A 14,016-nucleotide genomic window follows, 5' to 3' on the forward strand; every position below is an offset into this window, starting at 1 on the left:
GGCAGAAGGGGTCCCCCTCACCCCGGAAGGAAACAGTGCATACAGAAACTTGGGGGCAGGAACTTGGGGTATCCGGTACTTGTAGCATCCTTGCCCAATTTCAACCTGTGTTTAGAAACCCTCACTCTAGCTGGGGGTGGGGTGGAGTGGGGGTGGTGCACACCTTTAGTCCCAGCACGGGGGAGGCAGAGGCAGGCAGACCTCTGAGTTTCAAGGCCAGCCTGGTCCACAGAACAAGTTCTAGGACAAGGTCTACACAGAGAAACCCTGCCTTGGCAAAGAAAACAAACAACAACCCCACTCTGGTGGGTGTGTGGTGCACACCTTTAATCTCACCACTCAGAAGGCAGGGCAGGGGCAGGGAGTTTGAGACCAGCCTGGACCACATAGTGAATTAAAATCTAGACAGGGCTACATAGAGAGACTGTGTCTCAAGACAGACAGGCAACAGACACATCCACCCCTACCCTCCCACCATCTTCAGTCCAGAATCTCCTTCATTCCATCCCTCCTGTCCTTGGATCCACATTTCCAGGTCAGTTCTCAGATTTCACCTCTCCTCTCTCCACCTTTTCTTTTCCTCCCCAGGGCCTTTGCCCCTCCCACTCGAAGCTCCTCTAATGGTGAGAGCCGACAGAGCTCAGAGCTCTCACCAGCAAGCACTCTCAGACCACAGCCCGATGCTCTGGCATCCTGCCTCACTCCCAGCCTCTTCCCACCAAAGCACTTCTTCTCTGGGGACCCCACCCAGGTCAGGACAGAGCCTCTTCAGGCTTGGTTTCATCGATCTCTGACTTCATTGCATAAGGCCTGCCCGGAAGAGACTGGGTTAGGTGACCCCTCCACAAGGCCCAGGTTTCTGAATGTTGGGTCCACCTCCTTGTTTCTAACCCGAGTTAATGACATTGAAAGTGAGGTTATTGGGACTGACAGATAAACTAAAGAGCATTTGCCCTCAGCTGCTGAGTCTATAAGCAAAAGAACAGGGAAAAACATTTTTTGGGTTTTTTTTTTCTTTCTTTTCTTTAGAGCCTGGGTCTCACTGTGTAGCCCTGGCTGGACTTTAATTCACTCTTCAGACCAGTTAGGCTTGACTGTGATGCAATCCTCCTGCCTCTGCCTCTTAAGTGCAAGTACTACTGGTACAAGTCACTCTATTCAGTATATGGTAAGAACAGCTAATGCTAGGCTTCCGTACATCCTAGACCTCCATGGGATGGATGCTCTCCGTGCCCTGGCTCTCGTCAGGTCTTTCATCTTCAGGTGAACCTGTTTGAACTACATTTGAACTTCCATGTTGGCTGAAGATCAGTTTACTGTTCTAATCCTTTTACTGAGAAATCGGAGGAAGTTCGGTGTCTCAACCAGGGTGTTCTCTTCTCCCCTTCCTTATCTCACCTCTCTTGGGGCAACTTGGGGCTTCTGGGCCAGTAGCCCCTTCCTGCATTTTTCTCACGCTATGCAGACAGAGCAAGTTACTCAATCACATAAACTAAAGCTGAAAGCCTTGGTGGATGGTGTTCAGGTCCCTGCTACTACCTGTCTTTCTTGTCTTTAGCCTGGCGGATGGCTCCTTTGATCCTCTCAATCTGTATTCTAGGTCCACAGCCCCTCAAAGACAGGACCCAGACTCAGCATGTGACACATGCTGGCAAGTGTACTTCCTACTTCCTCAGGACAGATGGAGCTGGGGATGTAGCTTAGTTGGTGCTTGGTCCCCAGGACTTAAGGGTAATCCTTAGCTCACATGTAGTGGCTGTCCTTGGCTACTTTGTGGGCTCTCCTTTCTCCCACCCTTCCTACCCCCTAATGCTAGAAAAGAGAGAGAAAAGGATAAAGGGGAAAGGAGAGAGCTCCCTGAATAAAGTCCGGGTCGGGAAGAGGTAATGATGTCGTTATAGACCCACTGCTGCCTGCTGATTGGGGACATCAAGTTCCTCTGGGAAAGCTTGATCTTCACTGTCAAGATACCTAATTTCTGGGGGCTGGAGAGATGGCTCAGTGGTTAAGAGCACTGACTGCTCTTCCAAATGGTCCTGAGTTCAAATCCCAGCAACCACATGGTGACTCACAACCATCAGTAATGAGATCCGATGCCCTCTTCTGGTGTGTCTGAAGACAGCTACAGTGTACTCATATAAATAAGTCTTTAAGAAAAAAAAAAAGAGAGAGACCTAACTTGTTGTTGTTGTTTTTTCTTTTTACATAACTACTTAACAAACCACAACCACCACCAACCAACTGACCCACCCACCTTCACCAACCCTCTGAAAAGTCTCCAGAATTCCACACATCACACAATCCTCGAAACTATCTGTAGCTGACAAAATTATGCCCCTGCACGAGGCAAATCACAGTCAGCTGCTGTGGACAGTCTGAAGCAGCCCCACATCCCACACCTGGGATTAAAACGAAAACTTATTCTTATATTATTTCTGTGTTTTCCTTTTTAAAAAAATTCCAAAATTGTCACCATACCCAGAGATCTGCCTGCCTCTATCTGCCAAGTGCCAGGATTAAAGGTGTGCATCACACGCACACTCTCTTTCTATGTCTCCACATCCATCCTTCTTTCTACAGACTTGTTGGTAGATGCTTAAACAAGTAAGTCATCCTGAGACACTCTTTGGACCTGGCTGCCAGGATTCCAAGCACACTAGGTTCTGCCCTTGCTTCTTGGCCATTCAGTGATCACAGACTTCACTTTCTCCATTCTTCTCACACCAAACTCTACTTTGGGATTATCACATCCATAGAGATGTGATTTACAGGCACAGAAAGGTCACTTGTCCTCACATAACCAAATCCTGGCCTGGTGATATTTGTCTGTGGTGTGGCGATGTCTAACTACTTCTCGTTTTCTCCCTACCTCCATTGTTTCAGGTTTAGGGGTTTTTGCTAAGACAGTGTCTCTTGTTTGCTGGCCCAGAACTCTCGAGATTACTCACTGGCTGGTCACCGGTGTAGATCACCCTGCCTTTGCCTCCAAATGCTGGGATTACAGGCACGAACTGCCACACCCTGCTCCCCATCTCTCGAGTCCTCCTTCCCAGCCACTACTTCTTAACTTTGAGGCTCTCCATTGCTCTTTTCTTGACTTTCACATTCTCCCTTTCTTCTGGGCAGCCTTGCTGATCCCTGTCCCTAGGCCGGTGTTCACAAGTCAGAAGGAAACGAGCCACCGGACCCTTTCCTTACCTCATCTCTAGCTGAGGAAACAGTGCAAGAAGGCAATGTCATCTGTACTTACCGCAAGCGCAGGAAGCTGAACTGATTCAGCCTCGAAGCTGACCTACTTGCCCTGGAGATGTGTGTGGCTCAGTTACAGAGCACTTGCCATGTCTACACAGCCTGCATCCCGAGTCTCACAATGTTGCTGGACACAGTGAGTGCTTCACATAGCCCAGGCACTGGACCTAGCTGTCTCCTCCCCAGCACAGCAAACGATTGATTGGTACATAGCTGAGAAGAGCCGGCCCACATCCTTGCTCCGCTGTATTATTTTTCTCTCCTGCTACCCTTTCCTCTGAGAAATTACTTGCTTAAGAATTTCTATCTGGCAGGGAGAGGTAGTGGTGCACACCTTTAATCCCAGCTCCTGGGAGGCAGAGACACATGGATCTCTGAGTTCAAGCCTAGTCTAGTCTAGAGAGAGTAGGACAACCAGGGCTAGCTGGTCTCAACCTCACAATCCTCCTGCCTCAGATTTTCAAGCACTGTGATTGCAGGCATGTGCCATTTACCCTTAGTACCATCGCATCCGGCACTTGGTGTGTACTTGGGCAGAAAGAGTCACCAGCACCCTATTCCAGGGCACTAGACTGCCGCCTCCTCAGGACACTTAAGCGGAGAAATTTCTGTTATGACTCTGGCAATTGCCTCTGTGTGTACAGTAAGTACCAGTCACGCTTCTGCCTCAACTGATGAGCAGGGGGCTGCTGGAATGTCTTAGACAAGCCCAGCTTTGAGGTAAGCACTTGAAAGGCCTCTATATTGGTAATTTAAGTTGATTTGGTTGTGTCTCAGTGGACTGGCCAAACACTGCTCCAGATGTTGCCAAACACTGCTCCAGATGTTGCTGTGAAGGTGTTTCAGACTTGACTGCCATCTACTCTTAGTGAAGCAAGAAGTCTCCCCAGTGTAGACGGACCAAATCCAAAAAGGCCCTGACAGCAGACACTGAGGGTTCTAGGAGGGAAGGAATTCTGTCTCAAGACTGAAGCAGAAATCTGGCATGGGTTTTCATTCTGCCTTACAAAATTTGACCATAACCCCAATAAGCCGATTCCTTAAAGTGAATCTCTTTCTGGACAGCCTAGAATAAATAGTGAACTCAAAGCCAGCCTGGGCTACAATAATGAGACTGGGTCTCAAAAAAAATCTCTTTTAAAAAGTTTTTTTTTTTCCAGGGGTGGGGTGGGGAGGGCACAAGAGGCTAGGAGCTGGAGAGGTGGTTTAGTAGTTAGGAGCACTGACTGCTCTTCCAGAGGATCCAGGTTCAATTCCCAGCACCCACATTGTCGGTCACACCCATATGTGATACCAGTTCCATATCCCCTTATGGCTTTCCACAGAACCAGGCAAAGCACATGGCACAGACACGCTTGCAGACAAAACATCCATACACATAAAATTAATAAAGTTTTTTTAAAAAGTTTTTGTTTGTTTATTTGTTGGGGGTGTAGACTCTTGCTGTGTAACCTTGGCTGGGCTCACTATGTAGACCAGGTTAACCAGCCACCTGACTCTGTCTCCTGAGTGCTGGGATCAAAGCCGTGTGTTACCATGCTGGGCTTCCTGTGTGTCTGTGTTTGTGTGTGCATATACACATGGGATTGAACCCATACATGCTAGACAAGCAGTATACCACTGTAGCCTACACTTCCCACTCCACTGACCAACCGACACAGCTTCCATCAATCAATTAATTCAAACCTAGTTCTTTAGCACAGACAGATCTAGAGAGGCAGCCCCTCTGAAGATGGAAAGTTTTACCTGTTGACCCAAAAGTCCAGGTCTCTTCATCATCAAAGTGTGTGTCTCCAGAGATGGGGTGCTCCCCAGGGAAGAAGGCATGAGCCAGGGTACCACCAGGCCCGTCAAAGGGGTAACTGTCCTGGTGGTAGGCCCGGGCAAAGTGGATAATGATGTCAGGCTCCTGGTACTGAGAATTCACCTCCTGGAACGTAAGGCCTGACTCAGCAGCCCAGGCAGCCAGGGCATAGCTCACGAGGGTCCGAACAATCTGCTGGCTCAACTGGGATCTCTGAGAGAAGGACTGGATACTGAGGAGAGAGAAGGAGAGCTTGTGGCTGTGGAGGAAATGGCCAGCCAGGCAAGGTCTTGTCAGCAGGCCAAGGGAGGGACAGACCAAGGCCTACCTCCATGTCAGGGTGCGCTTCTTCCACACACTGCCACTCAAAGAATAGCGACGCCGGCGTCTTACCAGCCCAGCAGCCCCCAGAATATCAGGCAGGGAGCACCGGGGCTTGTGCATGGTCGCTATTGTTATTGGGTCTGTGGGAGACAGCAAGGCATGGTGGTCAGCAGGCCAGTACTAACCAAGCAAGAAATCGACCCAACAGTTAAGACCACTGGCTATTCTTCTAAAAGACCTGAGTTTGCATCTCAGCATCCATATGGTGGTTCACAACGGTCTGTAACTCCAGTTTGAGGGGACATGACACCCTCTTCTGACCTCCATGAAGCATAGACATACACACAGGCCAAACACTCAAATATAAAAGATAAAAGTAAATAAATCTTTTGTTTTGTTTTGTTTTGTTTTTTGTTTTGTTTTGTTTTTTTTGAGACAGGGTTTCTCTGTGTAGCCCTGGCTGTCCTGGAACTTACTCTGTAGACCAGGCTGGCCTCGAACTCAGAAATCTGCCTGCCTCTGCCTCCCAAGTGCTGGGATTAAAGGTGCTACCACTGCCTAGCTAAATAAATCTTTAAGAAAGAATTTGGGGTCTGGAGAGATGGCTCAGTGGTTAAGAGCACTGACTGCTCTTCCTGAAGTTCTGAGTTCAATTCCCAGCAACCACATGGTGGCTGACAACCATATATAATGGAATCCAATGCTTTCTTCTGGTATGTCCGAAGACAGTGACAGTGTACTCACATACATTAAATAAACAAATCTTTTTTAAAAATTAAAAAGAAAGAAAGAAAAGAAGGAAGGGAGAAAGAAAGAAGGAAAGAAAGAAAGAAGGAAGGAAGAAAGGAAGGAAGGAAGGAAGAAAGAAGTTGGGGAAGGCTTCACGGCCTGGTTTGGAACCCTGGCCGTGAGAGTCACTGTGAGAGGCAGCTCAAGCCGGGCACCCTCTCTCCTGGGACATGAGTGGACTGGCCATTGTCCCCTCTACTGGGACATGAGTGGACTGGCCATTGTCCCCTCTACTGGGACATGAGTGGACTGGCCATTGTCCAAGGCAGCTCAAGCCAGGTACCCTCTCTCCTGGGACATGAGTGGACTTGCCATTGTCCGAGGCACTTATAGGCTTAAGCTGGGTCTCTTGTACCACTTTACTAGACCCAATGGGTGGATGCTGGAGAGAGGTGAATAAACTGTCCATGTCTGTGTATGGTATACACATGTGCACTTGTGAGTGTGGAGGCCAGAGCTCAGCCCTGGCTGCCACTCCTCAAGGGATGTCATTAGTTTGGGGTTGAGACAGGATCTCTTATTGGTCCACAGCTTCCCAACTAGGTTAGACCAGGCAATGAGTCCCAAGGCTGTGCATCTCTGCCTCCCCAGAGTTGGGATTACAAGGTGCTCTACCAGGCCCTGTTTTAGCTAGTTTCTAGAGATTGAACTCAAGCCCTCACGCTTGCAAGGCCAGGACTTTACACCAACTCGGCCATCTCCCCTTTCCTTTTTTTTTTCCTTTTTTTTTTTTTTTTTTTGGTTTTTTCGAGACAGGGTTTCTCTGTGTAGCCCTGGCTGTCCTGGAGCTCACTCTGTAGACCAGGCTGGCCTCGAACTCAGAAATCCACCTGCCTCTGCCTCCCAAGTGCTGGGACTAAAGGCGTGCGCCACCACCGCCCAGCTCCCCTTTCCTTTTAAGGCCAGAGCCCCACTAAGCTGCCTTCTCCCCTTAAAGCTGTCCATCACTTTTTTTTTCTTCCTGGTTGATTACTTTGTGTAGACCATGGTGTCCTGGAACTTACCCTGAACATCAGCCTGCCTCTGCCTTCTGAGTGCTGGGATTAAAGGAGTGTGCCACCACCACCCTGCCTGGTTTAAGTCTTCATGGGATATTGATCAAGTTTGAAGACCAGTGGGAGACTTAGTCCCCAGTAGATAACCATCCAGTATCCAAATCAGCTCTATCTGTAAACCCCTTTTCTAGCACCACCCATTTTCAGAAATCATTTCACCTTCAAACGAAGTCAAACCACATCTCACTGGTAGCAATAGTAAACAGTAACCAAGAATATAGTGATCTCAGACTCTGTTCTAGGCTGTTTGAGAATGAACGGGCAGGGGGACATGCTTTCCCTTGTAGCTACTGAAGATTCTCTATGCTCCCTCTGCCTTTCTATTTAACTCCCTCGGCTCTCTCTCCAAAATATACTCCCTGAACCCCGCTTCTGCCACATCCCTACCCCTCACCCCTACATTGCCTGCAGCAAAGGAAAGAAGCTTAAGACCAGAGCAGAGCCAGCCTAAGCAGCAGAGCCCAATGCTCACCCCACAATAAAACTAACAACAAACCCTACAACTCAGATGAAGTTGCTTTCCACCTTTGAGCCTCCCTCTCCACCTTTGAGTTTCCCTTCCCTGGTTTCTTTGGAACAAGCCTCTTCCCAGGTCACCTCAGCCTGCCTTTCACTCCAGGCAGATGAAACTTGTGCCTGCCACAGTTCTTTTGCAGTTACTGAAATGTCTTCCTGTGGCTGTGTCCTATTTGTGATCGCAGTTTATCAGCTCATAGGACGTATTTCAGAGAGGCCTGCTCAGCTAGACGAGGAGGTACAGACCTGGAATTCCAGCATACAGGCTGAGGCAGGAGGTATAGAGGGTTAGGCTAACCTGTGCTACATAGGAAGACTGTCAATAAAAACAAAATGGTGGCTTACCCTAATCACACTAGCAGCTCTTAACATCAGAATGGCCTCATCTGGAGTAATTTTGCATATTGATATTCTTTCTTTCTTTCGAATGGGGACAGGATCCGGTCTGTCCCTGCTTCGAGGGAGTCGGCCAAAGCCTGGTCAGAGAGACTCCAAGGTCTGGGCTAGGACCTGAGAGCGGCATCTTTAACCTCTTGAGATTTAGTCACCCCCTGTGGTTTAGAGACTCCGGGCCAATCACAGAGGCAGGATTGTCCCTCAGTGTGGTGGGCTACTTACCCATTTGTCCAGTCTCAGGTAGTCCGGCAAATCTCTGCATGACTTTGATTGCATCCTGCAGCTTCCCAAGACTCTGCATCTGGGCGTTGACAGGATCCGCCGGTGGCAGGTAGCCATAGCGAGTCAGCCAGTCCTAGGCCATAGGAGAGGATTGATGAAACCCTAAAAGGATGGGGCTTTCCCTTCTCACTACTATTTGAAAGTCCCGCCCTTCAGGGAAGCCAGAGCCTCAGCTCCTAGCATGGGATGATAGAAACTACCTCCCTTATACACACAACCATGGCCCCCATCCTCCAGTCCTGGATTTGCTGTCTTTATAGAACCAGCAGGTGAGGCCCCAGCTTCCTATTTTAGCTACTTTCCAGACTTCCGAATCCCAGCCACCAAACCTCTTTTTAGAGCCAGCATTCCAGGACTCCAAGAGCCCACCTTCAGTCACTCTTCAGAACACTTGAAACCAGCCCCCTCTTCCCTTCAGACTAGAAGTCCGCCCTCTCCTTTCCTTTACAGATTCTGTGTGATCTCAGGAGCCAGAGGACCCCAGCTCACCACGCCCATGCTCACGTCCTGCGCCCTGAGATTCTGAGCGAGCACTGGCTGCTGCAGAACTAACAGAAAGGCCAACAACCGGAGAGTGAGAGCCCGCAGCAGCATCAGGATGCATTCAGCTTGCACCGACCGCTGGAGCACGCGAAGAGGCCCTGACCCACGCCGCCCTGGAGGTCTAGAGGTCAGGGACTCGGCGCGGATCCAGGGAGCCCACACAGGGTAGTAGAGATGGGCAGGAGAGATCTGGGCTCCTGGGAGGCACATCACAGGCTGAGCGGCGATAATCGAGGGTGGAAGTGGAGCTGGGAAGTGGGGATCCGGGGAGCGTGGAGAAGGCGCAGGAGGGGACAGAGGTCCGGCAAAGAGGTCCCCTACTCCTGTCTCCTCCAGATGCTTGTCCGGCCTGGGCGAGGCGCCAACTGCCCAATCTGCTAGTGGGAGCCTGGATGGGGCGGGGCTCACCCGGAGAAGCGTTACAGGCGCAGTAGGGGAAGTAGTAGTCCAACGTCAATCAGTGTTCAAGAAGAGGGCCAGGGGCTCTCCCTGTTCCCTACCGGCACCCAGGGACTCTCCTACGAGCTCAAGGGCAAGCTACAGTGGGACAAGCCGGCTGACAGGTCCTCTACTCCGCCGCCTCAGTCTCAAAGTTTCTGTTCCCAGATCCATGCTGCGGCTCTCTTCTGCTTCCTTAGCACCGCGGGTCGGGGGCGGAGTAGCCGGAGCTCCCCTCCCCCACGCATCCTGCCGCCCTGCCGGGAGACCCCAGGCTGCGGGCCTTTGAGCTCCGTAGCTTCCTTTCGCCGCGGGATCCCAGCTGGGGCTAGCTGTGCGCAGTATGATGGCCCCGACCATTGTTCCAACCCACCCAGATGTACGAGTTTCTGCTTTTTTTTTTTTTTTTAAGATTTATTTGTTTATTTTATGTATATGAGTACACTGTAGCTGTACAGATAGTTGTGAGCCTTCATCTGGCTGTTGGGAGCTGACTTTTAGGACCTCTGCTCGCTCCAATCAACCCCGCTCACTCCGGTCTCACTCCTGCCCAAAGATTTATTTATTATTATAAATAAGTACACTGTAGCTGACTTCAGACACACCAGAAGAGGGTGTCAGATCTCATTACGGGTGGTTGTGAGCCACCATATGGTTGCTGGGATTTGAACTCAGGAGCTTTGGAAAGGCCGTCAGTGCTCTTAACCACTGAGCCATCTCTCCAGCCCGTGAGACTCTGCTTTTAGCACAGGGCACTGCATCTCTAGACTCTAAACTCAGGTCCTCCTGTTCCCACCTCAAGGTCCCCCCTACCCATCCATGGACTAAGCTTTTAAATCCAAAACCTGTACGTGAGGAGAAAAGCAAAAGGTTAAGAGAAGGAGAAGGAGGGGGAGTGGGGGAAAAGAGGAAGAAGAAGGAGGAGAAGAAGAAGAAGAAGGAGGAGGAGGAGGAGGAGGAGGAGGAGAAGCAGCAGCAGCAGCAGCAATCATTGAGGACAAGTTGAGGTCCTGCGAGGCCTCCTGTCCAGCTGAAGAATCGCAGAGATAGATCAGATTTAAGTGAAGAACGACTGAGAACAATCAGGAGTAATCCGGGTGCAGGTTGCCGGTCAGAATGGAAGAAAAGAAGTCAATGAAATGTGTTGACTGCTCCGTACCTGGAGCCGCAGGAGGAGCTCCAACTGCATTTTCTTTTCTTTCCTTCTTTTTTGTTTGTTTGTTTGTTTCTTTTTTTTTTTTTTCGAGACAGGGTTTCTCTGTATAGCTCTGGCTGTCCTGGAACTCACTCTGTAGATCAGGCTGGCCTTGAATTTAGAAATCCACCTGCCTCTGCCTCCCTAGTGCTGGGATTAAAGGTGTAGGCCACCACGGCCCAGCTTCCAGCTTCATTTTAGACAAAATAAATAGTAGGCAGTATGAAGAAGCTGCAGATGTAAATTGGTATCCTGTATTCTTCTGCAGAGCTGTGGACAAATATCGTAGTCTAGGTGACTTAATACAGAAATTCATTTTCTCACAGTCCTGGAAGGTCCAGGAGTCAGCACATAGGTTTCTCCTGAGACTTTTAGGCATAGAGAGGCCCAACCCTTTGCTGTCTCTTCACATGGTCATATCTGGTTCATGGCACCCCTGGTATGTCTTCCCCAGACCTTGAAGTAAACACAGTCCCAAGCAATGGGAATTAGAGATTCAGCATAAAAACATATAGGACATCCTCTAACTTTTTAATTTAATTTTTAACCTTTTATGGATTCTTTGTGGAGTTTCACATCATGTACCCAATCCCACTCATATCCCTGTTCTTTCATATCTGCCCTCCATCCTTGCAAGCTACCCCTAAAAGAAAACAAAAACCAGGGCTGGTGAGATGGTGCAGTGAGTAAGAGCACCGACTGTTCTTCTGAAGGTCTTGAGTTCAAATCCCAGCAACCACATGGTGGCTCACAACCACCCATAATGAGATCTGACACTCTCTTCTGGTACTGTCTGAAGACAGCTACAGTGTACTTATTTAAAATAATAAATCCTTGGGCACAGTCGGGGTCGACTGGAGCGAGCAGAGGTCCTAAAGGTCAATTCCCAACAACACAGATGAAGGCTCACAACTATCTGTACAGCTACAATGTGTACTTATGTACTCATATACATGAAATAAATTAATAAACCTTTAAAAAATAAGGAAACCAAAAAACATAAAAACATTAAAAAAAATTTCGTCATGGAAGCTGTGTAGTATGCCACTGTTTTCTCACAATATACCCTTTTGTCCACACATTGCAAATGTTCATCGCAATCAGTGATTGTTTTGATTCAAGGCCTCTGGCTTCTGCTACACCATCAATATCAGATCCTCACTGGGACTCTTCTCAGACATCCTGTTATTGTCCTGTGTCGTGGGGATCCTGCATCTTTGGATCTGCAGGTCTGGTCCCTTCATGCACTCCAGCAGTTCATAGATGGGGTAGATGTTGGGGTGGATCCAACTCTAATCCCTGGATCTGGGCCTGGGTGATGGCTCAGCTGGTCAGCTGGTCAGCTGGCCAGTTCTCCCACACCCACACCTCCTCCAGGGTGAGCTCTCCAGCACTGCCCTGGCTAGCTCGCCCAGCACGGGCAAGGGGCAGGGACTGCTCTGCTTTTCTGGGGTTGGCTCCCCGAGAACCACACCACCAGAGCCACCTCTGCTGTACTGCCCACTCTCAGAGTGCTTCACCCGGAAAGAGGTAGGACCACCTCTCCATGGTGCCTGAGGCAGTGAGGGGTGGGGCCAGGCCTGCCCAGCCCTTGAACATCAACATGGTCCCAGAGGGCACCCCAGACCAGGGACATCCAAATTGTCTCTAGTGGTAATAGGAGCCATAGACACTGACACAGACCCCTGCTACTACTACATGGCTGCAGATGCAGACATGGCTGTCAGCAGCTGCTGACCTCATGGCTTCACTGTGGCCTCAGGAAGAAGGGCAAGCTACTCACATGAGGGTACCTCTCTCCACCCTCAAGTGTTCAGTTCCCCCTCTCTTCTCTATGCTCAAGCTGCTCTTCCCTTTCTCTTCTATCTGGCTACCACATATGCTCACATAGTGGCTCCCACTGCAGTGAGCCATGCGGCAGGTGGGCCCTTGGGTGTCCTCTGTCTGCCCAGACCACTTGGCATGGCTGCTGAAGAACCTCTGGTATCCTCCATTCACCCATGCCACATGGCAAGGAAGCTGGTGGGGCCTTGGGTTCCTACAGCCCACCCATGCTACATGGTGGCAGGCTGACCTCTCTGGGCATCTGTCACTCACCCTTGACTCATAGCATGTCACTGGACTCTGGAAGACTCCCACTCTCCTGAACCTTAGGGTATGGAGGCTGGTGGACCACTGGGTGTCTACAGCCCGCCCATGCCTCCTGGTGGCTGGCTGGTTTTTATTTTTGAGACAGGGTCTCCCTGTGTAGTCTTGACTAGCTTAGAAAGAACTATGTAAATGAAGCTGGCCTTAAACTCACAGAGATCTGCCTGTTTCTGCCTCTCAAGTGCTGGAATTATAGATACCACCATGCCTGGCCTAACCTTTTTAAAAAAGATTTACTTCATTTTTATTTGTGTGTGTGTGTGGGGGGGTCCCCTCTGAGGGCAAGAGGACATCAGATTTCCTGGCAGTGGTGGTAATGGTGGTAGTGGCAAAAGCCTTCATTCACAGCACTCTGCAGGCAGATCTGAGTTTGAGAACAACCAGGTCTACAGGGTGAGTTCTAGAACAGCCTGGGCTACATAGAGAAACCCTGTCTTGAAAACCAACCAGACGAAAAGACTAAATTTTAGTGGGTAGTCTACTCTGTAATGGATCTTGAGCTCATGGCAACCCTCCTGCTCAGTCTCTGGACATCACGATTACACGTGTGCAACAGTATACCCATCAAGGAGTGGCTTTTATTGTACCTAAGTGGTGAGGCTGTGGCAGGGGTACTCTGAATCTGAGGAGAGGGAACCAGCCACATGGCATTCGTAGAAATAGAATAAACTAAGCGGGTTTTTAAAGTTATGAGCTCACTGGAGAATGAGCCAAAGCTTGTGGCCTAGGCATTTATTATAATAAGCCTCAGAGTCATTATTTTAGGAGCAGGGGAATGGATGGAAAGGTCCACAGATATAGTGAGGAAGGTACAAAGTTTTAAAGCTGTCAGCAAATAAATACTTTATTTTTGGCTGTGATCTTAGACTTTAACAGCTGAGCCATCTCTCCAGTCCTAAACATTTTTTAAAAGGAGCTAGAGGTAAGTAGGTATTGTCCAGCATACCTGTATTCCCAATACCTGAAAGCTGGAGGCAGAAAACTCAAAAATTCAAGGTCAGGGTTGGAGAGATAAGGATGCTCCCCCATAATTCAAAAAAAAGAAAAGGAAGCATAAAGAAGGCTGAGTGGTCAAAGGTGGGAGAGCTGGTCAACAGAGCAAATCTTAAACATTGTGTACTTCCGCTCAGCCATGGATAGGCAGAAAGGGAATCCAAATGGATCACTCTGGATCTAGAGAAAGAGAATGGGGAGAGGGAGAGAGAGATGGGAAGAGAGGGGAAGGAGGAGGGGAAGGGGGAAAGGAGGAGGAGGAGGGGGAAGAAGGAGGGGAGGAG

At 49.4% G+C, this 14,016-nt stretch overlaps 1 protein-coding gene across 1 annotated transcript in view; it reads right to left on the minus strand.

Annotated features, from left to right (window-relative positions):
- Positions 1-9,675, minus strand: part of Mmp25 (matrix metallopeptidase 25) — a 13,789-nt gene extending 4,114 nt beyond the window's left edge. Inside the window, exons 1-4 of the mRNA XM_031351936.1 lie at positions 8,905-9,675; positions 8,356-8,488; positions 5,382-5,517; positions 4,996-5,285 (exon numbers count right to left, since the gene is read on the minus strand). Of these exons, the coding sequence (XP_031207796.1) occupies positions 4,996-5,285; positions 5,382-5,517; positions 8,356-8,488; positions 8,905-9,168 (823 nt within the window). The 5' untranslated portion in view covers positions 9,169-9,675. The remainder of the gene's footprint in view (positions 1-4,995; positions 5,286-5,381; positions 5,518-8,355; positions 8,489-8,904) is intronic.
- Positions 9,676-14,016: the final 4,341 nt, after the last annotated feature.

The sequence above is a fragment of the Mastomys coucha genome, unplaced genomic scaffold (genome assembly GCF_008632895.1).
Source record: "Mastomys coucha isolate ucsf_1 unplaced genomic scaffold, UCSF_Mcou_1 pScaffold5, whole genome shotgun sequence".
NCBI lineage: Eukaryota > Metazoa > Chordata > Mammalia > Rodentia > Muridae > Mastomys > Mastomys coucha.